Raw genomic sequence first — 27,180 nt, forward strand, 5'->3', positions numbered from 1 at the left:
TCTCTTTACACTCATTTTTATTAAACAAATAAGTCTGGTAGTGTAACTTTTTTTATTTAATGCATAAACATATAAGTCCCTTTATTAGAGAAATTGTACATATTGGTGAATATGGTCAATAGTCACATCTATGGGTTAATTGCTTAAAAATCAGAAACAATAATTAGGATAGATTCTATGCTCTCTTCGTTACATTGTGAAGTGTCTTGTGTAGTCATATTCTATTGTTGGAATGACAGCTTGTACAAACTTCAAGAAAATTAGAAGATACCTAAAGATCTTTAGCTAAGGAAAACAGATTGGTAAATGGTACTATGATTTAAGCTAATATTGTAATTATTCTTATTAAGCAATGATTTCTCAGAAAAAATATGTAGACAAAATCTTAAGTATATTAAGAAAATTCACTCATGCAAGTTTGCGTCTTTTCAACATGAGTTCTCTATGACTTTAACCTGCTTTACCCATTCCCATTTAATATTTTAACATGAAACTTAATAAGTATGAGTTCACAGGAGCCCGATTATTTTGATATAAATGTAAGGACAAGACCATTCATATTTAAATGAGTGGGAAATAGTTCCTTTATGTCTATTAGTTTGCTAGGGTATGTTACAAAATAAGGCAGGGTAAAGAATATAAAAGCACTGAAGCAAAAGAGAAAAAAATAAAGTGGAAACCCTCCGAAGGACTGATTCTAAGTTAGTGTATGTACTTGCCATAGAATCTGCTACAATGGCCTGTCTTTAATAAAATCCTGAATTTTTTTCTATGTTCCACTGTACCTGGAAATATTAAAAGCTTAATTTTTATTGGGGGAACTGATGAGTCAATTATTAAACACAGAGTCTTACAAGTTGCTACCTAGCCTCCAACACAGAGATGAATGCTCAAGTTATGCATCATAGGGTTGCAGGAATAAATCTGGTTTGGACCAAAAGTTCTTGGTTTCTTTCGATGTCAAATACGACCAGTGTTCTTCTGAGGAACACACTTTATCAGCAATTCCTGGTTTTTTTCTAATTCCAAGACAGGGGTGACCCCTCACAGTCTACATCTAACACTGAGTGGCATAAGCTACCAACTGTAACATCAACCTAGCACCAAATTAATTCAAACTATTTGGCATCTTAATCATTGATTTTGGCTGCTTTTGATGAATCCATTCTATGGGTACATGTAGTTCAGGAAACAGCAGTTTACTTAGTTTATTCCTTTTGTCAAATACAGAGAACTAAGTAGGAAAACTATAGTAAAATAAAAGAAGGGTGCTTTTATCTGGAGAAATATAAAAATACCATATTTTAAGAATATCTGAAATACTTTGTGTGCTTTACTTTTTAACTAACCTATTTGTTAAGCTGAATTCTTTGCTTCAGAGAACTTAGAATGACACAACCTAACTTTACTTTTACCTGATGGGAGGCATATTTTTTTAACAGTTAAACTGGAAATATACTTAGGGAAAAGATACTCATGTGTTATCTTCTAAATTAGTAGGTTACTCTTCTTTCATCAATAAATTACGCCCATTGAGTTTTCCATCAAGAGCAATGGTTTTATATTCATATGCTCTTAGCCATTGCCTCTTGGACAAACAAAAGCAACTGGTAAGCTGCTGCTTAGAAAAGTACATATTGGGGGCACCTGGGTGGCACAGCGGTTAAGCGCCTGCCTTCGGCTCAGGGCGTGATCCCGGTGTTATGGGTTCGAGCCCCACATCAGGCTCCTCCGCTGTGAGCCTGCTTCTTCCTCTCCCACTCCCCTGCTTGTGTTCCCTCTCTCGCTGGCTGTCTCTATCTCTGTTGAATAAATAAATAAAATAAAATCTTTAAAAAAAAAAAAAAGAAAAGTACATATTGATCTGAGGCTTTGTAACAAGGCAGAGATGACTGGTGCACACAGGGACATGTGCTAACCAACTGAACAAAGCAGAACTATCACAATATAACATTTTCCAACTAAAGACTCCTACTAAGACCTCCACATATGAGGGGCTAAAACAAGTTACAGGTACTGTGGCACTAACGTTGTTCCAACATTTCCCAAAGAGGAAAAAAAAATCCTAGGAGCCAATATGCTACTACTGAAATATATAGGTAAGGATACATATGAACACCAAGTTCTCCCCCTCCTTCTGCTACAGTCTCAATGATTTTCTTCATCACCTCAGCATGCCTAAAAGCAAAAGAACAAATAAATGTTATTAGCATAGATAAATTAGATCAAAATAGGAAAAGCAAGCTTTTGTGAAGAAATCTACATTAGTGTCAGTGATTTAATTTTAATATAATAGTTATATTACAAAATATTCTCCTCCCTACTCCCCAAGTCAGATTGTTGAGTCATATACACTGTTTTATTGGAATACAGGCTAAATTTTAAAAGCTAGGGTAGTCAAAACACAAGAGACTAGTTTTCCTATAACAGGGATGGAAAGAGTTGGGGGGAGGTTAGCACAGCAGAAAGCCAGAGAAAGGGAAATCATGGCAGGGTATAATTGCAGCAGAGCAAGGACTGTCTGCTCTAAGAAACAAGAAATAAGACCAGGAAAATTCAAAAAAGCTACATGGTAACAGCTAATCAAAAAAACAAAGACATATTTATAATGCTGTGATTTTGACTATTCAAATATTTAGCAGAGAATAAGCCAAAACTGGATTTAAAAAAGCTAACTTGGTTTGAGTCAAGTTTATGTATTTTTTCTTTGTCCTAATGCATATTTTAAAATTTATCTGATTTTTTTTTAAAGATTTTATTTATTTATTCGACAGAGATTGAGACAGCCAGCGAGAGAGGGAACACAAGCAGGGGGGGTGGGAGAGGAAGAAGCAGGCTCATAGCGGAAGAGCCTGATGTGGGGCTCGATCCCACAACGCTGGGATCACGCCCTGAGCTGAAGGCAGACGCTTAACCGCTGTGCCACCCAGGCGCCCCGATTTTTTTTTTTTAATTTGAGAGAAAGAGTGCAAGAGCATGAGGGGGGGTGAGGGAGAGGGAAAAGCAGACTCCTCACTGAGCAGGAGCGTGACACAGGGCTTGATCCCAGGACCCCAAGATCATGACCAGAGCCAAAGGCAGACGTTTAACCGACTGAGCCACCCAGGCACCCCTCTCTGATTTTATTTAGAAATGATTTTTTGGCTTTATATAAAGAAATATGTGTATCTGAAGTTTTTGACCAATCCACAAATCTCTTCATAGTCAACCAGTGTCTTTCCTCTGCTATAGAAAGAATGATACCAAAGTAAATGCCTAAGTATAAAAACTGAGAAAAAGGCAGTGCACAAAAGAATGATCTTCTAGATATCCTCTGGCTTAAATATACTGCTTCAATTTTTATGAATATAAACTTCACGACAGAGGCAGTCAACTTTGAAGATGAGAGTAAATGTATTAGCGCTGAGAATCCAAAAACATAATCTGAGATGGCCCACGGCAATGCCTAAAATGTACTTGAAATCTCACCTTATAAACCCCAACTTTTCTGCCCTATTATATTACATTGCATTGGATAACACAGTCATTTATTAAAATATTTAACATTAATTACCAGTTAAACTACTTATTTCTTTTCCAGACTAAAATTTACACCCAAGAGAGAGACATGCCTCAGTTTGGTAAGCACTGTCCTAAAACCTCAAACCACCACAGGAGCCGACAGAATAAAATGAGAACCTTCTAGATAATGCAAAACTAAAACTAATGACTCTTGAATTACTTTTCAGTTAGCAATATTAACAATTCTTGACATAAAAAAACCGGAAAAATGAACTAGGCTTTCTATACGATAAAGTTTAAGAATCAAGAGGCTGCAAAAAAGGAGAAAAAAATATTTAAAAATTTTTAAAAGCTAGAATGTTGCATTTAATTAGTCAATGGAACATCAAAGTTTTCATTTCAAAAATTTTGTTACCAGAATTTCTCAATATTTTGTGAAAGCTACCTATTAGAAATAACAAGTCATGAATATAGACTCAGTTTCACTTATTTGGCTCTGAAAAAATACAATGATACAAAGAAAATCTCAAATTATAAAATGCACTTGATTTAGTAGGGCTGAACATCTCTCAACTGAGGAGTAGAGGAAAAGAGAACTCTACATATATCTCCCTTCACGAACCAATAAAAGGAGATAATAGGTCACAGAGAAAAACAGAAGGATAACTTCATACTCCGCATTCATAGAAGGATACATAACAATAGGGCAAATCATGTCGAAATGATGGGCATTTTTTTTTACTCTAAAAAGCACCTTCTAAATTATTCTTGGAGCTAAAAATAGTAGTAAAATCACAGACCTATACTATAATTAAACACAGAGAGAGAGAAAAAAATTTTCTTAATGAATTAAAATAAACTGGTGACTTTTTCCTTTTTCTTACATATTTAAGCACAAGAACATTTCTAAGAAAGACAAAGAGAACTGTACTTGCTTATTACATTTTTTCTGTTAGGGTACTTTGTTTACAGATTCCTAATAAATCCACAAGTACATACAACACACACACACACACACACACACACACACACACACACACACACACACACACACACACACCTGCATGGGTGAACTGAACACATAGGAGGTGGTGGGAGATGAGGGTGATTTTCAATGGTCACTGTTTTCTTCACATGATCTTGACTGATGTCTTCATACATGTGTTCAACTGTTAAAGGCTGCCTTTGCTGAAAGAATAAAAAAATGTTTTGAAATCCTTTAGACCTAAACCTTTAGACCTTTAGACCTAAACCTCCATGTTTAAAATACATTTATCCCCACCTCCCATATCACTTGTAATATAGAATTCCAGACTATTTAGAATTACCAGACTATTTGGGGGAGAGTTTACAATCCATTTTACCAACGAAGGGAGGAGAGAGGAGTCTGTACATCAACGCTATGTGATTTCAGCCATCACCTAATACAATAAAGATCCCACAAAAAAGCAAGTTCATGGCTGTCAAAACATTTTATAACTCATCTTTTGGGTCTGTTTTGTTTTACTTTTTTGCTTCCCATTCACAGTCATAAGAATGACAGGTTAAAACAAGTTAATTTTATTTTAGTTATCCTTTAATTCAGTTAAGTAAATGAGTTTTTAAAAAAAAAAGGTTTTCTGTCTTAAAGAATAGAACACACATGCCAATATGATCATTCTGTAAATGCCTTGTATATTCAACAAATGTAATACCCAACAAATTTAATACAACAAACTAAGTTCAATTTCCCTTATATTTTGAAGGAATAACCTCAGGGACCAAGCAATAAATATGCAAGTGATTATTTCTGTTTGATTCTTAGTAGTGTTGTCACACTGAATAATTCATAGTTTCTTCAAAATAAGAAGTTCAGTATTAATCATGAAATTGTAAAACAGATGATTTCTAAAATTTAAAAGGCCACTATATATATCCACAGACCTAATGACAAAGGAATTAAATCCACAATTTAAAACATTTACATTAAAATATATTTTCTGTTTTTACCTCATCATAGCCGAACAACCATAGTCGTGGTGTCTGGTAATATTTATCATAAGTGATATAAAGGTCATAAGTTCTTGTTTGCAAAATAGCATCTTCACCTCCAGCATCAGTTTTAGCTTTACAAGCTTCTACTATTTTCCTTGTGTCTAGGGTAGCCTGGCAATGCAAGGAGAAATTTACACCCATTAAAATCAGTATGAATGTGACAATTTAGAAAATATTTTTCCCACCCTGTATTTTTTTCCCCAAAACAAACAGAACTTAAAAGCCAGAGCTAAAACCTTATATGCTATAACCAATGCAAACATATAAATAAACGTTTACTGGAAAGATCAAGATACCATTAGGAATGCTAATCCCCAAGTTTATTCAGTAAAAGTTAACTAGAAACTCAATTTACAAACCTCATCTGTTTCCAACAATCCACTTTCTTCATATTCTGTTATAAAAAGCAACAAAAGATTAATCAAGTTCAAGAAAATTTCCTAAACCAAACTATATATTATTTCAGAGTATCATTCAAAACCTGGGTTTTTGCTTTTGTGTTTAACTGAAAATACTGAATAGGTATGACGGAGCTAATTTTACATTTCCAAAGCAGCTGATTGTTTAACTGACAGAGCCAGAGAAAGTTAGCTTGCCAATGCCTGGTCCAAGCTACAGCCTATTAGCAATACCGAACAGCATAACGATAATGTAGAACACTCAGTGACTCCATCACATACACAAGGCTATTCATATAATTGCATAAAATGTGCGCATTAAAATCATCATAGGTTTCCATGTTGCTGAATCCAGGGGTAAATTCCCAGTTTTCATCTTAACCGATCTCTCACAGGGCCATCTGGATATATTAGTCCCATGTTCTTTGAACACCTTCCTTGGCTGTTAAAATACTGTATTTTCCTGGCTTTGCCTCTCACCTCACTGGCTTCTCCTTTACTATCTCCTATGCTCGGTTCTTCTTCATCTCAACTTTTTAAAATTCTACAGTAACCAAGGGCTCAGTTTTTGAACTTTGTCTTTTCTTTATCCACACTTACTCCTTTGAGGATTTCATCTAGTCTCAATGCCTTTAAATGCTAATAATTCCCAAATTTATCTCTGGCTATAAACCTGGATATTTGTCTACTTATGGCTCTCCTGGAATGACTAACGTACATTGCAAACAGCACACATCCAAAACCGAACTCCAAAACTCCCCCTCCAAAGCTATTCGGTCCTGTAATTTCCCTTATCTCAGTTACGACACCTTTCCAGACACTGTAAAAAATCCTTGGAGTCACACTTGACTACTGTCTCTCTCATGCTACTCCCCCTCAGCAGCAAATCCTTTTGACCTTACCCTCACAATATGTCCAGAATTTTGTTTCTCATCACTTTTCAATGTTACCACTTGAGACCAAGCTGTTATCATTTCTTGCCTAGATTATCAAAATAGCCTAACTATTGTCCCCAAACCTCTTCAATCTGTTCTCAATACAGCATTCACAGTGATTCTGCTGAACTGTTAAATCTCATTCTAAGTTCTACTTAGAAAAACCCTCTTATGGCGTCTCATCTCACAGAGTTAAAGACAGGGACCTATGTGATCTGGTCCCAAGGTTATCTCACGGACTCCATGCCTTACTTCTCTGCCTCTGCCCTTACTCCTCTCTGAACACAGGATATTTATTTTTTAAAAGTAAGTTCTACATCCCATGTGGGGCCTGAACTCATGACCCTGAGATGAAGAGTCACATGCTCTACCTACTCAGCCAGCCAAGCACCCCTGCTCACAATATTTTATATAAGCTACACAAGCTCCTACATCTCAGGGGCTGCATGCACTCTTCCTTAGATATCCAAATAGTTTGCTTGCTCACTTCTCGCCAGGCTTTACTTAAAACTCATGTTCTCAATGAGGTTTTTCCTGACCAACATATTTAAAATAACACTCATCCTTCCCCAAGACTCTCTGTCCCATCCCCCTCCTTTATTCTTCTAACACTTATAACCATCTAATACAGCATATATATTGCTTATCTATTGTTTTTTATATGTGTCCCATAACTAGAATATAATCTCTGTAAGATCATGTCTACTGCTTTATTTCTAGCACCAAGAACAGTACCTGATATATAGATACTATACTGCCCAATGTTTGTTGAATAAGGAATGAAAATTGCCTGTAATATTAATTGTTGTTACATTACCTGCTATACCATCAACATCGTTTTTAAGCAAAATTCCATATAAAGCAATTTTTTCTATAGCTCTATCCAAGGGAAATGTAACAAACACACTAAAAGACTGTCAGATATTTAAGGTAGTCCCACAGCTTGTACTCTAAAAACGGTGCTTTACTCATGGTACTCTTCCTACCCTCCACCCCAGCTTGGGTAACTGTACACAATTCAAACAGAAGGAATGCCGAAAGTATTTGTGCAAGAAGGTGGTGCTGACAATCAGAAGACATTCAGGTGCAAGTGAAAATAAACAAGTACATTTGAGGTTCAGGAGATCTGGACTGGAGGTTTAGATATGAAGCTGATCACAGAGATGGTATGTGAGGTTGCTGTGAGCAATTTTGGTTACAAGTAATTCATTTTGATTTCTTCAAAGGATGGGAATTTATCATAAAAATAAGGACAAAACTCCTTATTTTCCTAATTAGAATTCAGGAACAGATACACAGCTAGGTTTCATAAGGACTTAAAAGTAATTTACAAAACAAAACTATAAAGTACTTTAAGGGGTACCTGGGTGGCTCAGTTGGTTAAGTGTCTGTCTTTGGCTCTGGTCATGATCCTAGGGTCCTAGTGAACCCAGAGTCAGGCTCCCCGCTGAGCAGGGAGCCTGCTTCTTCCTTTCCCTCTGCGCCTCCCCCTTGCTTGTATTCTCATTCTCTCTCAAACAAACAGGTACTTTGAGTCAAGGCCACTCTGGCAATTTGGCTAGGAGTCACCTCCTCATCAGCAAATACCACCTATTATGCTGCTTCAACTGCCCTTGGCACCATCTTCCACTTCTGCATGCTACAGAACATTTTTAATCTCACCATAAATTCTATGTACTTGGCCAAAAAAAAAAAAGAAAATACACAATACATGAGCAAACTTTGTTCTGCTCTGAAAAAGCTTTTAAGAATTAGCTTAAGAATCTGTATCTTCAAACTTTTTACTGCATTAAAGATGTATGACTCAGATGTATCCTACTAGAAATAATGCTTGTATCAAGGCTGTGTACTAGGTAAAGTACAACAGTCCAAGACCAAGGTAAGTTCTGCACTAACTAAATTTAAACTAAACAAAATCCTCTCTGGGCTGTTAAATGTTAAATCTATAACTCAATGAAGTACAATTCTTGTCCACTTCAAGTACTCATATTCCAAAATCAACATTCTAGTGTGATTAAAGAAAATCTAGAACATAAATACCTTCCATATCTGCAGCTTCTCCTTCATCTTCTTCTTCCTCCTCCTCACATACTGCTAAGCAATCTTGAAGTTTTATACTGTCCTATGAAATTAATTATATTTAAAGTCACTTAAATATGTCCATTAGTTCAAACACTAACACTCATGTATCATCGCAGTGCAAACCACTGTGAAAATATGAGTGGTAAAGACAGTTCTATCCTCAAGAAACTCCTACCCCAGTGGAGACAACAAACCCATACACCAAATATTAAAGGTGATGTGCTAAGTGCTGTGACCGAAAAATATAAAAGGTATCAAAGAAGCACCAAGAATCATCTAACAATTTAACCATTTTTGCACTTCCAAAAAAATAGTATTTTTACCTAGCCAATTCATTAATATTAGGAAATTGGTTCAAAGTTACAACTTACACACATAATTTAAAGGAGAAAAAAGGTATATATTTGTAAATCACAATACATTTGTAAGTTAAACTTATTATTATAAATCAAACATTATATTCTAATTTGTTAACAATATTTTAGGCTGAATTAAGTAAAATTATCAGACTTTACAGTTATTTTAACATATAAGATTTCAGTTCAATTTTTAAACTATATTTGCACTAGAATAAAAGAATAATACTAACCAAAGACAAGCCTAATATATAATTATCGTTTCACAAATTCAATATTCTAAAAATCTGAAGTCAATGTAGTAAAGTAAAAAAATTGGACATCTAGTTTTACCTAATTTACAATTTTACTTAGATTCTATTTACCACTAGAAACTTAAATTGTATGTTATTATTACCACACCCAAAATGTGAAACCACAGAAGATAATATCTGGATAATTATTATATGAGCTAATATCTAACAAACTGATCATTGAGGTAAATTTTAATCATGTTGATGTTATGGTGATCATACTTGAAACAGTAGAATACAGTAGAAATCAACAAGAAAGATTAATATTTGGGTCTGGACATCAAGTATTATAAGATATAAATTATAAAAAATAAAGTAAATTCTACATTACATAGGAAATGACAGGAAAGACATTCAAGTTGCACATTATTCTAAGTAGTCATCCTTCAGTATGACATAAGGATGTTAAGTGGGATACCAAGTACCATATTAACCATTACTGCATTTTAAAAAAATTCTTTAATTACCATAAACCTATCAAAAATGCTATCCACACTACTTTACCATTTAACATTTCCAAAGTCTAAAACATATACAATTAACGGCTGGAGTAAACAAGATTTCCTAAAGTAGCAAAGCCATTTTGGTGATTTCTCTGTAGTCGTTCAAATTCTCCAAGAAGTAGAATTTCAAAAAGAATTTTCGGGCCAATGAACTGAACCTGAATCCCCAGCAAGCATAAAATTGTACATTGGGAAAAAAAAAAAAACAACTTGTTTTAGTTTCTAACACTTCCTGTTAAGACCCAGTTTTAAATCCCAAAAGATCCAAATGACAAAAACACACAAAAGAGAGTATCTTAAACTAGGAACTCTGGAGTAAATGTTTCATAAGGACAAAAGAAACTCAATTATTCTGTCCAATTATTCTATCCTCTAAGAGATCTGTTAACAAAATAATTAAGAAAAGGTAAGGGTAAAGGCATTTTGTATTTTTTTCATATTGATGTGGTTTTGGAATATAGGTGAGGTTCAGTGGGGTAGAGTCTGGAGCCCATGAGCAAGAAAGAATTCTTGAGACGTCTTTGGTGCAAAATGGTGGTTTATTAAAGCACGGGGACAGGACCTATGGGCAGAAAGAGCTGCTGTCCCAGGTTGTGAGGGGTGGCTGATAATATACAATGGGGTTGGGGGAGGTAAGGAAAAAGGGAGATTGAGAAAGTACTTTCATATGTTAAAGAAGACTCACAGGACACTGGAGGCCTTGCCATTGCCAAGTTAAGGTTGTTTTTCTCTCTAGCAAGCCATTAACATGAAGATGGTTGGGAACCTCCCCGAAGAATATCACAAATCCCACCCAGGAGTGGGGGGCGGGGGAGGCTGCAGGGTGTCAGCTTGTGGTTTGTCCTCAGCTTGCCTTCTGTTCCCTCATCAGTATCATTTCATATACAAAAATGTGAAAACAACTGCAATCATTTTCTCTCTAGAAATGAAAAACTAATATAATATAGATGTCTGAACTGAAAATTTTCAAGCAGAAAAATTCCGCCCAGTTACAGATTTTTACTCCCCTCCCCACAATAAACCATACAATAAAACCTAACTCATTTAGCTTCCACCCAGTCAAAATATATCATTTTTTGGATGATGTTAAAGTTTACCTTTAAGTTTTCGAAAACAAAAACTTCCACTCAAAATAGCAGTAAATAAACCATAAAATTTAAACAATATATCATTAGCACCTAATCAACAAGTACATAAACCTCTTCAAAAACCTCCATTTACCGAACATTTGGTACTCTCACTTAAAAATAAAAGCTATTTCTTTTAAACTAGCCTAGCAGCCTTTCCAATTGGTGAAAATCAGTAGTTTTTACCAGTTAGAATCTCAAAAAATTTTTTTGACCATACAACAAAGAAAAATAAGCATTGGGAAACAGTAGTTTTGATACAGGAAAGTGAGAGAAAAAAAAACTGGAATTTTAAAAAGCTTGAAAATAATCAGTCTGAATAAGACTATATACATGCAAATAACTATGTCATTGCATTTACAAATATAACTAATTAACCAGTACCTTGCTTTCCAATGTAATCTCCTTAACTGCTTCAGTTATTCCTGCAATACCTGTTTAAAATTCAAAAAAATTAACTGAAATTAAACTGTAAACATCTTCCATTTACCAGATTCAAGCTTATATAAACACTTAAAGTTACCTAAATTCTCACAACTTCTCTGAAACGAGGAGGCAATGTTAGCAGCATTTTACAAGTGAACTCTAAAAGGAATAACACCAAAAACACTTATCAAATTGAAACAAAACATACCAGTGTGATATTTTACCATGAATTATTCTACTCTATCACTCATTTACTATTCCTCACTTACTTTCCCAGTGTGAGTCTCCATCCAATACATATTAATTCTCAGTGGACACATTAGGAGACTACAGGACTCATATTTATTTTTATTCAAAACCGCACTGAAATTTTCTCAAGAAGATATTAATGTTATTTGATTCAGAAATCTAGGATACCCAGAAGTAGTAATACCATACCACATTTATATGGGGCTTTCCACTTTACTGTTTCCATAGCTTATTTCAGCCTTACAAACACTATCTTCGAGGTAATTAATCCTTTCTCCCTATGCAGAAATGAAGTCTCCAGAGATGAAATAACTTCCTTGAGTCTCATAGTTAGTGAAGAAATTGGAATTCAAATCCACATGCTAACTTTTAGCTCAATGTTCTCTCCACTGCACCTCATTAAGCATCTACCTAGAACCTACTTGTCTCAATGAAGGTGGCACTAAGCAGATGGGGGGCACCACAAGTCAGCTAAATAATATTTCTAATTCAAAATACATGTCATTGTTTTTAATTCGATAGTTCAACAGGATGAAATACACTAAAGGAAAAAAAAAACCCTACATACAAAATAAGCTTTGCCCCTTTGTTAATCTTCTAAAATCTTTATATATCTGTTCAACATCTCCAAACTAAATAACTCACTTTCACTAATAGAAAATGTCACAATCCACAGCTCTAACATAAGCTACTTCATAGTTTTTCTACAAATTACTATATAATAGATTTGATTATGTTGTAACAATAAAACCCAAATCTTAACATACTGAATTGGTATAACAAAACAATTCACTGGATCCAGCACATAGATACAAACAAAATAAACCTCTCCAATCCATCCAAATATAATAAGGTAGTAGTAGCCCATTAAACAGGACTCTTCTAAAAGCAGGACATACTGGCAAAGGAAAAAAAAAGCTCAAATGACTCTAATGAAGGTAACATTCTCAAGAATTGTGATGGTTAATTTTATGTCACCTTGGCTAGGTTATCGTGTCCAGATGCTTGGTTAAATACCAGTATAGATGTAGCTGTGAGGGTATTTTTTAGACTTTAACAATTTAAATCCATAGACTTTGAATAAAGTAGATTACTCTCTGTAACATAGGTGGGCCTCATCCAATCAGTTGAAGGCCTTATAAGGAAAAACTGAGGTCTCAGGAAAAAGAAAGAATTCTGCTTTCAGACTGTCTTCAGACTTGAGCTGAAACAATCAAGCCTTACCCGGGTCTTCAGCCTGCTGGCCAGTTCGTCCTACAAACTTCAGTCTTACTAGCTCCCAAAATCACGTAAGTCAATTCCTCAAAATAAATCTATACCTATATCCAATTTTTCTGTGTCTCTGGAGAACCATGACTAATACAAGGGCTAAGAGAAATAAAAGAAACCTATGAGAAGCAAAGATGAAGCAAAGAGAACTGAGGCGAATAAGGAACCAGGCACATGACCTTATGAGTCAACTGGAAGCAGTGTTTTAATCAAATCACAATATAGGTTAAACTAAAATTCTAAGGATCTCTCTCTAGCAGGGCAAACATTTTTCCAGTTGTTGAATTTCTGTAATAGATTTTCATCAATCCAATAATATTGACACCTACTTATCTCTGTAATGAATGCCTCTGTAAATATGCACTTAGATTTTGAGCTAGTCATTATGGAATAGAATACAACCAGACGACAGATTAAGTCATTTACTTGACATCAGAAACACAGTGCTATAACTAATGGCTCTAGTCAGTCAACCATTTCCTACAGATGCACTGCCCACATCTTCCACCACAGGAGAACTAAAGCAGAGCAGCTGAATAATTTCAGAAAGATCAAAAATTAAAGAAGTCCATCTACCATCACTCTCAGTGGGAGAAATTGGATGATTTTTGAAGTCATTTCAAAAAGCTGTTCAATACACTATTTTCTCAAGGCCTTGGCATTAACACTCAACTCATCAAGAAACAAATAAGTTTCAAATCAAGAGGCCCAAGTCTGGAATCTATGCCTATATCATCATAAACACATGGCAGTGTCCCTTTTTAAAAGTAGAGGGAGAACTGACCTAACAAGGTACTTTTTCCTGTGAAAAGATTAGCAGATTAGCCCTCTGACTACTACAGTGGGTCTCAACTGATGGCAGCAATTTTGCCCTTCATAGAATATCTGGCACTATCTGGAGGCATTTTGAGTTATCAAAATTGGGTGAGTACTACTGACATCTAGTGGGCAGAGCCCAGAGATGCTGCTAAACATTCTGCAATGTACAGAAAATGCTACAGCAAAGAATCATGCATCCCAAAATGTTAGTAGGGCTAAGGCTGCGAAATCTTGCTCTAGTACTACTTCTGATACACCTGCTACTTTCTAGGACTTCAAGGGAGAAAACTTATTTTTTAGTATTCTAGATTTCAACTCAGAACATATTTTCTCCATTAAAACTAAGTCATAAATGGCATTTATATAAATATGTAAATTAACTACTAATTAACTAATAGTTAACATTAACTAACATTAATTAATTTATAGTACAGTACATAATTATTTATATGCAGATTAGTATATTTGCTATAGCTAAGTTAATATAGCTAAGTTAGTGTGGCTAAGTTAGTAGGCTATAGCAGCATATGCTAATCTGCATTTACATAGTTATATAAATATAGTGGCAAAATAGGTTTTTAGGACTTGAAATAAAAAATCATCTTCAGACTTACAAACAACTTCTGCAAACATACACTTACAAAAGGCTTGAATTTAGTTAATTCTTTTAACAAATTTATTGAACAACTTCTGTACCAGATACTATGACAGATATTGAGGATTCAACAGTGACTCTCTACCTAAGGAGTGTGGTCCTTACAATCCTCTTACAGTCAGTCAACAAATAATTATTCATTACTTTTAAATGCCAGGCCTCTGAGCAAAATAAAGATACATATAGTTCCGTCCTAAAGCTAATCATCCAGCAATGGGATGACATGTAAATAAGTAATTCTAAAGCAAAGTAGTATGCATACTCAGTAATTCTGTCTTTCTTTCTTTAGAAATAAAGTAAATGATATGGATATTTTCAAGTTGTTACTAAAATAGCAGTACTATAGAAATTTGGTATACTCCAAAGGCAATTTTTCTTTTTTTTTTCCAATTTGTCTTCCTGCTTCTTTTCAGGTAACTAAGTCTATTGGGGACAACTGTGCCTTATGTACCCTTTGTTTTTGTTGTTTTTAGATCCATGCTGTAATAAAAGACTGTAAAAACATTTAAAACAACTTAAACTAATATATGGTATTCTATTATACTCCTCTCACCTGTGTTATGATAAGTATCTACCCATCCCCCATCACCATCATCTTCTTCAATGATAGCTTCCAATTCATCTGAATATTCCATCTGTTTGCACCGCTTGTAGCACGGCACTATAAAAAAAAAAAAGGCAAATACAGTTATAGCACATAATCTCCTTCCTATAAATCTATTAGAAAAAAGAGAGTTTATTCCATTTTAAGGAAATACTGCATTTCACTTCTAGTAGAAGTAATTAAAGAGTTGTATTCAACCCACAGACACATTAATGACCACATTTATCTCTCCCTAAGTAGCTTTGTCAGAACACAAGCAGGAAGGCTCTACTGGAAATTTTCTATGTATTCTTTACCCTGATGGTCTGTGAAGAACAGCAGGCTAGAGCCAGAGATGACATTGTTCAACTTCAGGCCAATGAATAATAATACCTTATTTTAATAGCTTTACTCCCAAAACAGGAGGGCACCACCTGTCATTCTCAGGGGTGGTACAGGTGACCTCCAGTTTGCAATGCTATAGTAACTTTTAATATGTATTTCATAATTCTTAAGTTCCAGCTATTCATAATGGATAAGCAAGTGTAAAATTCATTAAACCGCTACATTTTATCATCTTATACAATATTGGAGCCAAGTTTTTCATATATGTGTCAATTAACAGGTATTATTCACAAAGCCTAAAACTGAACAATTATAATGTAAAAACATGATGATGTAGAGTCAAGAAATGGCTATTAACCTCTTGATTTTTTTAAAAAACAAGCAGGATATAAATGATCAATTCTAATAAAACATCTACTGTAGGAAAGAAAAAAAAACTGATGCTTTATACATATTTTCCCTTTTTGTAACAGATAAATTAGAACAAAAATCAATGCACTGTTACGTGATTAGATAGGGACTATAATAACCTTCTGATGCTGTTTTCAAATTAACTTCATAAAGGAGAAACTAGCAGTTTCAAAAACATTTTTTTTCCTAAAGGCAATCTTTCAAAGATACAATGGATAATAAATCTTTAGCTTGGAATTTTTAGATGTCAAAGGTAGTATCAATTTCATTTTTCATGACAAATGTTTAAGTTTAAAGAAGATCAAAATCAAAGAGCTAAAAAGTTTATAATTATGAAGTCAACTTTAAAAAAAGGCAATTAAAATTCCAAATTCCAAATCTGCTTGGGCCCTTTCCCTCCACATCTTAGAACTAGACCTTTTTGGCAAAAAGTAGTAACAAAAAGGAAGGAGGTAAAAATGAAATAAGGAAAAAAATACTCTAGCAATAGAAAACGCAGAGTTTCATCATATTTCCAAATTTCTATGGCTTCAAGCATAAATTAAGATCAGTAAATGATAAGGTTTTGGGGGCCTGGGTGGCTCAGATTGTTAAGCATCTGACTCTTGGTTTCAGCTCAGGTCATGATCTCAGGGTCCTGCGATCAAGCCCCCACATCAGGCTCCCAGCTCAACAGCAGTCTGCTGGAGATTCTTTCTTTTGCTTCTCTTGCTCTCGCTTTCTTAAATAAATAAATAAACAAATCTTAAAAAAAAACTTTAAAAAATGCTAAGGTTTTTTTCTGTTTTTGCTTTTTTAAATATATCTCTTTGTGCAAAATTTACTAATATATGCAACATAATTCTTACCATTTTTGGTGACCAAAAATTGTTTGCCTGTTGGTAGGTATGCCTTCACTTTGAATTCTTCCCCTGTAGCCCTTTAGAAAGAGCAAAAAGCACCAAAATACAAGAACTATTTTAAAAGGCAAAGACAGAACAGAAGATATCACATGTAAATATCAAAACTACATAACCCACACTCCTGAGAAAATTGTTTTAGGACTAGTTTTGGAAGGATGCCATTAAGTCATGTATGTTAGGGCATGGAAGAGCATAGCATTGTAAGTGAAATGTACTAAGAGACGCAGAGAGACCTAAGAGAATTTAGATTACATATTAGACAAAAAGGACAGAATAATATAGAACTATTAAGCAACTATTATGTTTGCCTCTAAACAAAAAGAAAATGTTGTTCCCTAGGGAGTATATTCTCAGGCTTTTAATCCCCAAGTACTGCTAATCTTCAGATCAAGAAGAGGCAGAAAAACATCTGTAGGACATTACATAACAAAGTAGGTGGTTGGCAAGATCCCTGTTCCTGCCACTCGATTAAAATTGGAACTAAGAGAAAAAAGGTGCTTTGAATCACAAGATGATAGTATTAAAAATAATGACTGAAAACAGAAAAAAAAAAACCCTTTCACTGAGTGTTTACTAAGCGTAAGACTTAGAACACGAACACGCATTATTTTTATTTACTCCTCAGCATCCTAAGAGGTGAGTAATATTAATATCCCCATTTTAGCTTAAGTAAGTCAGACTGCTCAAGGTCAGAAAACTAAAACATAGAAGAACAAGTGAATCCAGGACTCCTGCTCTTAAACACTACTCTCCCTGTGGGTCAGAGCCAGCTATACCATATCTGATTTCTCATAGCTACTCTGGACTATGTTACGAAGAATTTGTTCAAAGATTCTTCTGTGGGTCACCTAATGAACTGGCCAGAGCTGGAGTGGCATGTGTTACCTGCTAAAAACATGTGAACAACAATGGGGAGTCTACTGCCTTATCAAAGCTTCAGTCTAAAGTTTAACCATAGATACCAGCACAAAATAAAGCCAGGAAATGACCTACTATCTTTTAGCAGCCTTCTAGGTTTCCTTAGACCATTCTCGTGTGTCAAATTAATAATGGCATAGCAATGCCTGAAGTTCTGAGTGAAGAATATACAATACAGTCATGATGGCACTTGTAGACACAAAACTATAACATGGAAATAACCTGTTTCTAGCACTGGTTTAAAATGAATTGTTCCTTTGGCCCCAGCAATTCAGCCAGAAGTGTGGACACTGGAGTAGGGTATAACTGAGTTCTAAATTATTTCAACTATCACAATTCATAAAGTGAAACTATAAACTACCTGCTAAAAAAAGATCCTGCCCATATACACATTTCCCTGTAACAATACTATAAATCATATGTCTGAACTACTTAGACAAATAAGGACTATCACAAAGAAACCTGAAGAAAATCTGTATCTATTATATTGAAGAAAATCCTAAATCAGTTCCTTTCATAAAATGGATATTATTTTAAATTTTATATGCCTATTTGACTTAAAACGCACAAAAATTATAGACTAGAACAAAGCTAAATATAATTTTAACAATTTGTAATCCAAAAAAAAAAATCAATCACCCTTACTAAATCATCAGAGAGCTGCTGTATTAACTCAATTTTAAATATGAACAGAAAATACATATAAGGAAGACAAAGGCATAAAAATAAATGAACCTGACATTTTGGCCTTTCTTGGTACATTAAGAAACAGTGTTCTAAAAGATAAAGAGTAATTGATAAAAAGCAGTAAAACTATTTTGGGTTACGAGTCAAATATAAAAATTGAGAAGAGAATAGGCCACAGATAAAAGAGAGTTCCAACTTTGGCTTCAAATAGCTTTAACTATTTAAGCTCTTTAGATATGAAGGAAAACATTATCAGTTCTAACTTCATTAATTTTAGAACCCCTGCCCCCAAATTAAAACTGTACCTTTCAAACACAACTGAAAAAGTGTCATTAAGGGAATTAGAATAAAAAGAAAAAAAAGATATAACAAGTTGAACCATTTATATCCAAACAAGATGATAATTCCAAAACAATTCTAGCCTAATTAAAATAGCTCTGCCAGTACTGGGATCACTTTTTCAGCTACAGTCAGGTGGCTTTATAGTACTTGAACGTAATGAAACAGCATTTGTTTTAAAACATTCTCTTATTATTCAGAATATTTAAAATATGTTATGAGATCTGCTAAGTTGCTTACTTTTTTTACATTACTTTCATTATAAAAAAAGTTAATAAAAAAACAAAAACAAAAAGTCTATTATCAGCAGATTTCTAGTTAAGACCTTTAATGAGTATCGTGAACCTTCCTTAACTTCTCAGCTAATTCCTAAAATAGGGGCATACTTTTGAACCTTAGAGAAGGTCTTATGATTAAAAAACCTAAGACGTTGCAAAACATATGTATTTATTAATGTTATAAAAATATTCAGTAAACATTTTAGTTTGAAAAAAAATGAGCTGGTCAAATTTATTAAACTCTTGAACATTATTTTTTAAAGATCCACCACAAAATCGGACCTAGACACTACAGAGAAAGGGAATACTAATAAAGGAAATAAAGGCATTTATCTTAAAACTGTCTTTTATTCTAACAGAGCAAAACAAAGTAAGTGTAACAGCCAATGTATCAGCCTTTATTTTACTTTAGGTATCACTGGCTCACTGCTTAACAGAAAAATCTACTAGAACAGAGTTAAATTGGTCATTCTAAAGTTCATGCCCTAATCTGTTTTGCAAACTGCCACAATTATAAAGCTTTACCTTTTACTAATTTCTCTTCCTCACTCAAGATTACTTACCATTGCCATGTTGGACAGTGGTGGACTAAGTGATCTCCAGCTGCCACAAACTATTTAGGATTTAAAAGGAATATAAAAGAAAAAGGAAAAAGAAAAACTGAACATCACTGAATGTAAGATAGTAAAATACCAAAGCGATCATCCTGTGTAACCCCGATACCCAATAATCATATAAATGCAAACAGCACCAAACCTGCTCTACCACTTGGATGATTTTTGATTATTATTAAAACTGCAAAACTTTCTACATCCATAAAATTTAAATTTTGAAAGACAAAAACACTGAGTGTTATTTATTTTAAATTCCATTTTTATCATTGGATTAAATAATGCCAAAAGGATACAGTATCATGAAACGAATAAAGGTAACACTGCAGGATTTAAAATGTCAATACCATTTTATGGATAAATAAGATAAAGACAGATACCTCCTAGGGGCTGAAAACTCAATGAAGATCTTTGGGAAAAATTACTAAATAGATACAGGCCTCTGATGTAAGAAGTTTATGACATCACAGTGCACAGTTTTCTCTCTTTTTTTTTTCTTTTTAAGTTTAGGTAATAACCCATTTTGTAAGCTTTTTCATATTAACAAGAGTGAGAAATATAATGCTAAACAATGGGGGAAGTTAGAAGCTTTTGGATTGACTCAGAAAATACCAACACAGTTAAGAAATTGAACCCTCTAACACCTTAGACTTTCTGGGCAGGTTGAACATTGCACAAGTTTTTGTTTTTCTTCAGAAATCGAAAACAGACTCAGGAAGAAAGAGTTTAACCTTTTGAGAATTTCCATTATACATGAGCATGAACTCATCTTAATGTAAGACAGAAATCCTACTTAGTCTTGAGAGCAGAAAATGAAAGAAAGTTTCTTAAGCATAACTGCAAGTGTCCCAACTCAGGCAATATACACACTTCCCCAATTACTTCTATTTCACAATAGCTGTAACTTAAATTCATATATTGTTCATGGTTAATTACACAGCAAAAAATTACAGTATCTTTAATCTTCTAATGTTTGTCTCTATATATAATGTCTATATATAATACTCTATTTTCATTTAAGAAAGTAAAATTTTATAAAATAGGTTTTCTAAGAGTAATTTCTTTCAAGAAGATACATTAACAAGATTTAGCAGCATACTCCCAACAGCAACTTTTCAAATGTTTTTGTTCTTTTATTTCAGAGAATCTTATTATTATTTAAACTAGTTAGGTAAAGACAAAAACCCAAATGAAAACAATACTCTCTCCCCAAGTTTTAAGTATTTTAGGTCATTGTAACCAAAAGCTACCTTTAACTCTGTGGTTACCAAGAACTAATTTATCACCACCAAAAAAGTATTAATTCAACAAAATGCAAGCAAAACAAAGAGTTAAAAATTTAAAAATTCTTTAATGATATTGCCTTGTCACAAGACTCTAATATTTTATTCCCTGGCATCTCCAGTAGCATCTATTAAAAAAATAATAGGGGCACCTGGCTAGCTTAGGCAGTAGAGCACCTAACTCCTATCTTGGGGTTGTCAGTTTCAGCCCCACGTTGGGTGTAGACATTACTTAAAAAATAAATAAAAAATTCTAAAAAATAACAAAATACTAGAAGGTAAGAAAAACTATAAAAGAACATGAATTGCACAGATAATTAGTACAGGTGTACGTCTTGCCCGCATTAGCAAAGGCCATCATTGCAGGCTTCATATGCTCAAACGAAACAAAACATAAGGCAGACTCAAATTTCTCAATTCTCAGTACCACTTGCAGTAGCTTTCTCTCAGTGATTAAATATTATATAATACTGAGTAACTCCAAGATAGAAATAGTTATTAACATTTTGGCCAGCAACTTTATCCTCAAGCTTTTCTACTACTAATACTCTACTTAAGTCACACAGGTATATATTCAAGTAATTTTAGTCAGGCAATTCTGTATTAGATAATGCCTACCCCTCTTTTTAAACACAGTACTTCCAACAGCTCTCAATGAAAACAAAGAGAGAGCTGGAGGATAAAAGCCAGAAGACCAGAAACAGTAAGAGAAAACAAATAAATAGATCAACTCAGTATATCTTTTATTCAAAGCAAATTATGTCTTGTTTTCCTCCTCTAGACTCATTCTAACCTAACTCAATCCCATAACTGTGCTCTATCTCAATTCAGCATCATGTGGTTAGTACCCAGGTGAGCTAGTTTTGTCTTGCATTTTTTTTTTAAAAAGGAGGATATTCATAAACCACTTAATGATAGTTAAGTGTTACTCATTCTACGGTTAGTAGCTGTTTTAAAACAGCTTAAATCTATCCAATGACCACAGACTAGCATCTCTAACTCCAACCATCTATTTACCAATTAGCCGTCTTCCCATAGATAAAGCCAAAGACTGTAAGAAGAACAGCACACTTTCATCCCTGCTCCTGATTTCAGACAGTTTTAAGAGCCAAGTCTAAATTATACCTGTTTGGCAAGAAAGTTAACAATATCAAAACTTAGTTTATGTGGCATTCAAGGTATTAAACTCATGGTGTCTTAAGGTAGGATAGGTCCTTTAGAGAATGTCTAGCCAAAACCCCACATTTTACAGACAAGGAAACATGAGGCCTGTGTCATAGCTTAATTGATTTACCCAAGTCAGTAAGAGAAATGGGTGTAGAAGACAGATCTCCTATGTTCTTTCTATACCACCATGTGTCGCCACTAAAAATAAAGATAATTTTAGAGGAAAGATCAATTCAGCACATCATTCTCAGAACTCACAAAGATTTGGGACTCAAGAGATTCCATCACAATTGAAAACTGAAAGATCAATTAATTCTTAGGCTTGAGGTCTTAGAATTTACAGCAACAGCCAGATCATCAAACAAGGCCCAATTCCAAGTGTTTCTTTCAAAACAGTAAAGTTCTATTGCCAGTGAGTGGTATTTTTAATGAAAGTTAAAGGTGAAACTTAAATAAATTCTGTTATTTATTAAGATAAAAAAATAAGTCTGATGCAACCATAACTATTCATGAACCTGGAATGTAAAAGGATGTTTAGAACAGTATAAGGATAACAAAACAAATTACCTAAAGGAAAGAGAACACTTTTATTATACAGATTTGGTAAACAAGTAAAATGATTCCTCAAAACATAATTCTATGTTAAAAGTTCAATGAAACACAACTGGCCTATAAAATAGACATGAGCTTCAGAATTAAGCAGATCAACATTACTTGGTTAGTAGAAAAAGTGAAAGGACTGTGAGAAAAAACATCAGCATTAAGTATGTAGCAATAAAATATTTAAGCTAAATACTGAAAGAAAATTTAATATCCAAGCAGTGAGCCAAAGTTTCCAAATGAAAAGCCATGAAAACTTATGTTTGATGTAGACAGAGGCAAGACAACAGCAAACACCAGAGAGCCCACGGTATAGCCTCAATATAACACAAATATGAGTGAAGGGTAAATGACCATCAGAATCTTTTCCATTCCCTCTCCTACCTCCATTTCTAAATAAAGAGGAACTAGAGAGAAATATGAGAAGTAGCAAAGTGAGAAGGAAGTTACATCTTCTCTTATGGGAAGTAGAAATCCCTATAAAATTGCTAATAGAGTCAAAAGAATCAAGATTACAGTTTAAGATGTTTTCTTATAAAGTAAAAAAATCCCACCCAGATAAATATAATTATAAAATGTTAATAGCTTCAGAATAACACTCACCTCTTCTGGGGTGATAACACCTGTTTCCTTAAACTTTGATTCCTAAAGAAAGCAAAAAGAGTAACATATTATACTCTTTCACTTTCAAATTAAAAATGTTTGTGGGCAAGTATTTGCCTGGAACCCTTCTAGTCAAGAGAGCACATACAAAAAAGAATCTATCACGGGTACCTGACCTCAAGGAATACACAAGTCTAATGAAGGAAACTGACATGAAAATAATTACAATACAATTTGATCAGTGCTAAAATAGAGCCAAGATCTCTGGAAAAACATTCAAAGGTTTATACAACATACAATGATTTTGTGAAATGACCAAATATCTTTATTTTACAGAACAGTAAAAATGTCTTAAGAATGTTTAGACATCTTACTATTCAGCCAACATCTCCAACATCTCATTTCAATTGAGTAACACTAGAAACCAAATCTAGTAGTCATAAATCATTTAATCCTTTCCCATTATCTCCAAGATATTGATACAATATTCTCTCCTCTAAAGCAAAGATGCTATTTATCAAATGTTTCTAAATTTTAAATTAAATGTAAGATTTTGTAGTACAGTCTACAAAAATGAAAGGATTCACTGATGAACATTATTCAACAAGTATTCACCGAATAACCACTTTGTGCCAGGCACTATCGGAATGGGGATATAGGAGTGGATAAAATAGACCAAACTCATCCTTGTTCTCATAAGGAGTTTAAACTCTAGTGCAGTGAGAAAAGCCAAACGGTAATGAAAACCACAAGGAAAAATGAAGTGGCAAGCAAACGGTCAGGGGTGGAGGGAGAGAGATGGCTCTTTGAAATAGGATGGTGGGGCGCCTGGGTGGCTCAGTAAGTTAGGTGGCCAGTTCTTGGTTTCTGCTCAGGCCATGATCTCAGGGTCCTGGGATGGCAGGCTCCATGCTCAAGAGGGAGTCTGCTTGAGGATTCACTCTTCTCTCCTTCTGCCCCTCCCCCCTCTTGAGCACACATGCACTCTCTAAAATAAATAATATTAAAAAAAAAATAGTGGTGCCTTGGTGGCACAGTCAGTTAAGCATCCGACTCTTGGTTTCGGCTCAGGTCTGATCTCAGAATCATGAAATCAAGCCCGGCATGAGGCTCCATGCTGGATGTGGATTCTATTTGAGTTTCTCTCCCTCCTCTCTAAAATTAAAAACAAAACAAAACAAAAACAAACCTAAAATAAATAAATAAATAGGATGGTTAAGAAAACAAAGGTTTAGTGACAGGTGACTTCTGAGCAGAGACCTTAAAAAAATGAACAAGCCACAAGGCTGTAAAAGAACATTTTAGGCAGATGGTGCAGCGAGTACGAAAACCTGAGGCAAGAGAGTATTTAATGAAGGTAACAATGAGGTCAGACTCGCTCAAGCAAAAGTGAGCAAGGAATAAAGTAGTAGTAGAGATAAGGGCCTCTACCAATCAAGGGGAGGCTTGAAGATCATTTTAAGGACTTTGGCTTTTACATTACCATGACTTTTCTTAATTTCTACTTGCTAGGATAAGTCATTGTTTCTTTCCAAAGGATTTAGTTTTTCCTCCTTGCCTTCTTACGTCTACTAAGAAACTACAGGGATTCTCTATGTAAACAGGAACAGGCAAGGAGAGGGTCAATAATTCTGCTTTCCTTATTACTGAAAATACATACTGACAAATACATATTGACAAGCTAACACTTTATAGTTTGGAGAATAAGTAAAATGATTCCTCAAAACTTAATTCTGCTGTAAGTTCAATAAAATACAACTGGCCAATAAAACAGAAGTTTGTTTGTTTTTAAAAATTTTATTTATTTGACAGAGAGAGAGAGCACAAGCAAGGGGAGCAGCAGGCAGAAGGAGAGGGAGAAGCAGACTTCCTGCTGAGTAGAAAGCCAGACTTGGGGCTCCATCCCAGGACCGTGGGATCATGACTTGAGGGGAAGGCAGATGCTTAACCAACTGAGCCACCCAGGTGTCCCTAAAACATTAATTTAATATTTAATTTGGGAACTTTTTTTTTTACTCTTCTCTCCGAAACTGAAGAGTTTAACAATTGTGTGTTATTTAAATGCTGCATATCTAGGCAGACAGGTTTCTGAAAAATGACATGCGAAAGAATCATTCGATTCAAACATCAAAATTATTTTCAATTTCAAAGTTGACTAGTATTAACAGGAATTTCACAGTAAAAAATATGTAAGCATAGCAAGAGTTGGAATTTTCATTTACAAAAATCTTTTTTTTTGTTTTAAACTTGGCCCAACAAGGTATCATCTTAAAATCAGTCACAGAAATAAATATTAAAAAAGTACACAGCTAACATTTCCCTTTGTCATGGAAAGAGCAAAGTAAAACTATCCACTATTCTTCTTAGCATACTAGAAAACTTCTTATAGAGGAATAACCATATACAAGGATATTTCATCCCCACAGGATTTGTAAAATTTTCATTGAAAGCTTAAAAAATACAAATAAAAGCACTTAAGCAAGAACTCCCTATTCAGTCTCATTGCTCACTTATCAGAAAGGAAAAAGTTACAATGACAAAAAACTTGTAAGACTTAAAAAAAACTTGAATGTACTTCCAGAAATTTATGTCTGAAAATTAAAGTCACTGCTAATAGCTAATGTTACAACTTTTACTTTAAAAACGCTGTATTAATGACAACGCAAAAAAAAAAAAAAAGTAAATATCTCTAGGAGGGTCAGGCTGCTGCTTATTATCAATGAAGTCCAGGATTTACAAATAGTTTTCTGGCTATTTTGAAAAACTCGGAAAGGGACGTTTTGCCTCTTAGCTGGATTCAACGATACTGACAGAGACAGTGTTGCAATTCACCTTGCTCCTCTGAAACCTAACAAGAGGGGACCTCAGTCACAACTTACTATTTCAAACTCCTAATTATAAGACACTTTCTATGAAATCTGAAAGAAAATAGTGACGTCATTTTAACACCAAATATTGATTTCTTTTAAAAAGATAAGCAAAACCCTCGTTTAAGAAGTTTAAAAGACTTCCAATGTTAAGATTTAACGCTCTCAAATCTACTTGGATGCCCACCACCTTCCAACTTGACGTACCCAGACGCGCCGGGTTCTGACGGGTGGCGAAAGCAATGCGCACAGAGCGTCGCTCCAAGTTTACCTGAAGAGCCCGAAAGCCCTAGAGAACACCTGGGTAAGACCTCCGGCGGGGCTGCACCCTTACCTGTGTCCCACCCTTACCACCTTCCTACACTTTTCCCCGCCGGAGAACACAGTGTCCCTCCCGGTGCCGGGTCCTCGATCCCTGCGGGAGTTGAGCATGTACCTGACAGCCCCTGGCAAGCCCGGCCTGGCTTACCTTGAGCACCGGGGTCAGGTACTCGGCCACTTCCAGTGCTTTTCCCTTCACCGTGTTAATCACATTCTGCATCCTGGGGCCGGAGAAGCGGCCGGCCCCGCGACGGGGCGGGAAGGGCAGCCAGGGAAGGGACCGGGAGTCAGAAAAAATCCCCGCTGCCGCCGACGCTCATCGGCACCCGGCCGGCTGCACCCGAGGGGACGGGACGCGACGGGACGGACCGGACGAGGGGGAGGGGGTGGCCGGCGCCAATCGCGAGGGCAGGGCGCGCGCTGCTCACCACCCAGGCAGTGCGCGGCGGACTGGGCCTAGGTGTCACCTGGCCGCGAGGGAGGGCGGCGGGGATGAGGGGAGAGTTCGGGGGGGAGAGGCGGGCGCACGCGCACCCCTCGCCTTCTCGGGAGCTGTCTTCTCCCCCTTGCTTCACTCGCGCCCCTTCCGGCTTCCCCTTCTCTCTCTCGCCGTAGCTC

At 35.2% G+C, this 27,180-nt stretch overlaps 1 protein-coding gene across 1 annotated transcript; it reads right to left on the reverse strand.

Annotated features, from left to right (window-relative positions):
* ATG3 (autophagy related 3) lies at positions 1–26,842 on the reverse strand. Its single transcript, XM_002917311.4, has 12 exons — positions 26,711–26,842; positions 23,375–23,416; positions 19,674–19,723; positions 16,835–16,905; positions 15,201–15,308; positions 11,614–11,663; positions 8,909–8,990; positions 5,895–5,929; positions 5,491–5,646; positions 4,562–4,689; positions 2,110–2,178; positions 1–271 (listed from the first exon to the last, which is right to left on the reverse strand). Exons 1-12 carry the CDS (start codon positions 26,780–26,782, stop codon positions 190–192), a joined length of 945 nt encoding a protein of 314 aa, XP_002917357.2. The 5' UTR covers positions 26,783–26,842; the 3' UTR covers positions 1–189.
* Positions 26,843–27,180: the final 338 nt, after the last annotated feature.

The sequence above is a fragment of the Ailuropoda melanoleuca genome, chromosome 1 (assembly GCF_002007445.2).
Source record: "Ailuropoda melanoleuca isolate Jingjing chromosome 1, ASM200744v2, whole genome shotgun sequence".
Classification (NCBI taxonomy): Eukaryota; Metazoa; Chordata; class Mammalia; order Carnivora; family Ursidae; genus Ailuropoda; species Ailuropoda melanoleuca.

Bases quoted from the DNA above. Each gene is read 5' to 3' on its own strand.
- ATG3 (XM_002917311.4), bottom strand. From the start codon at position 26,782: ATGCAGAATGTGATTAACACGGTGAAGGGAAAAGCACTGGAAGTGGCC. The intron at 5,930-8,908 runs GTATTTATGTTC...TTTTTATAACAG, and splicing joins AGAAGCTGCAGATATGGAAG to AATATGAAGAAAGTGGATTG. The intron at 4,690-5,490 runs GTAAAAACAGAA...TTATTCTTTCAG, and splicing joins GGTTGTTCGGCTATGATGAG to CAAAGGCAGCCTTTAACAGT.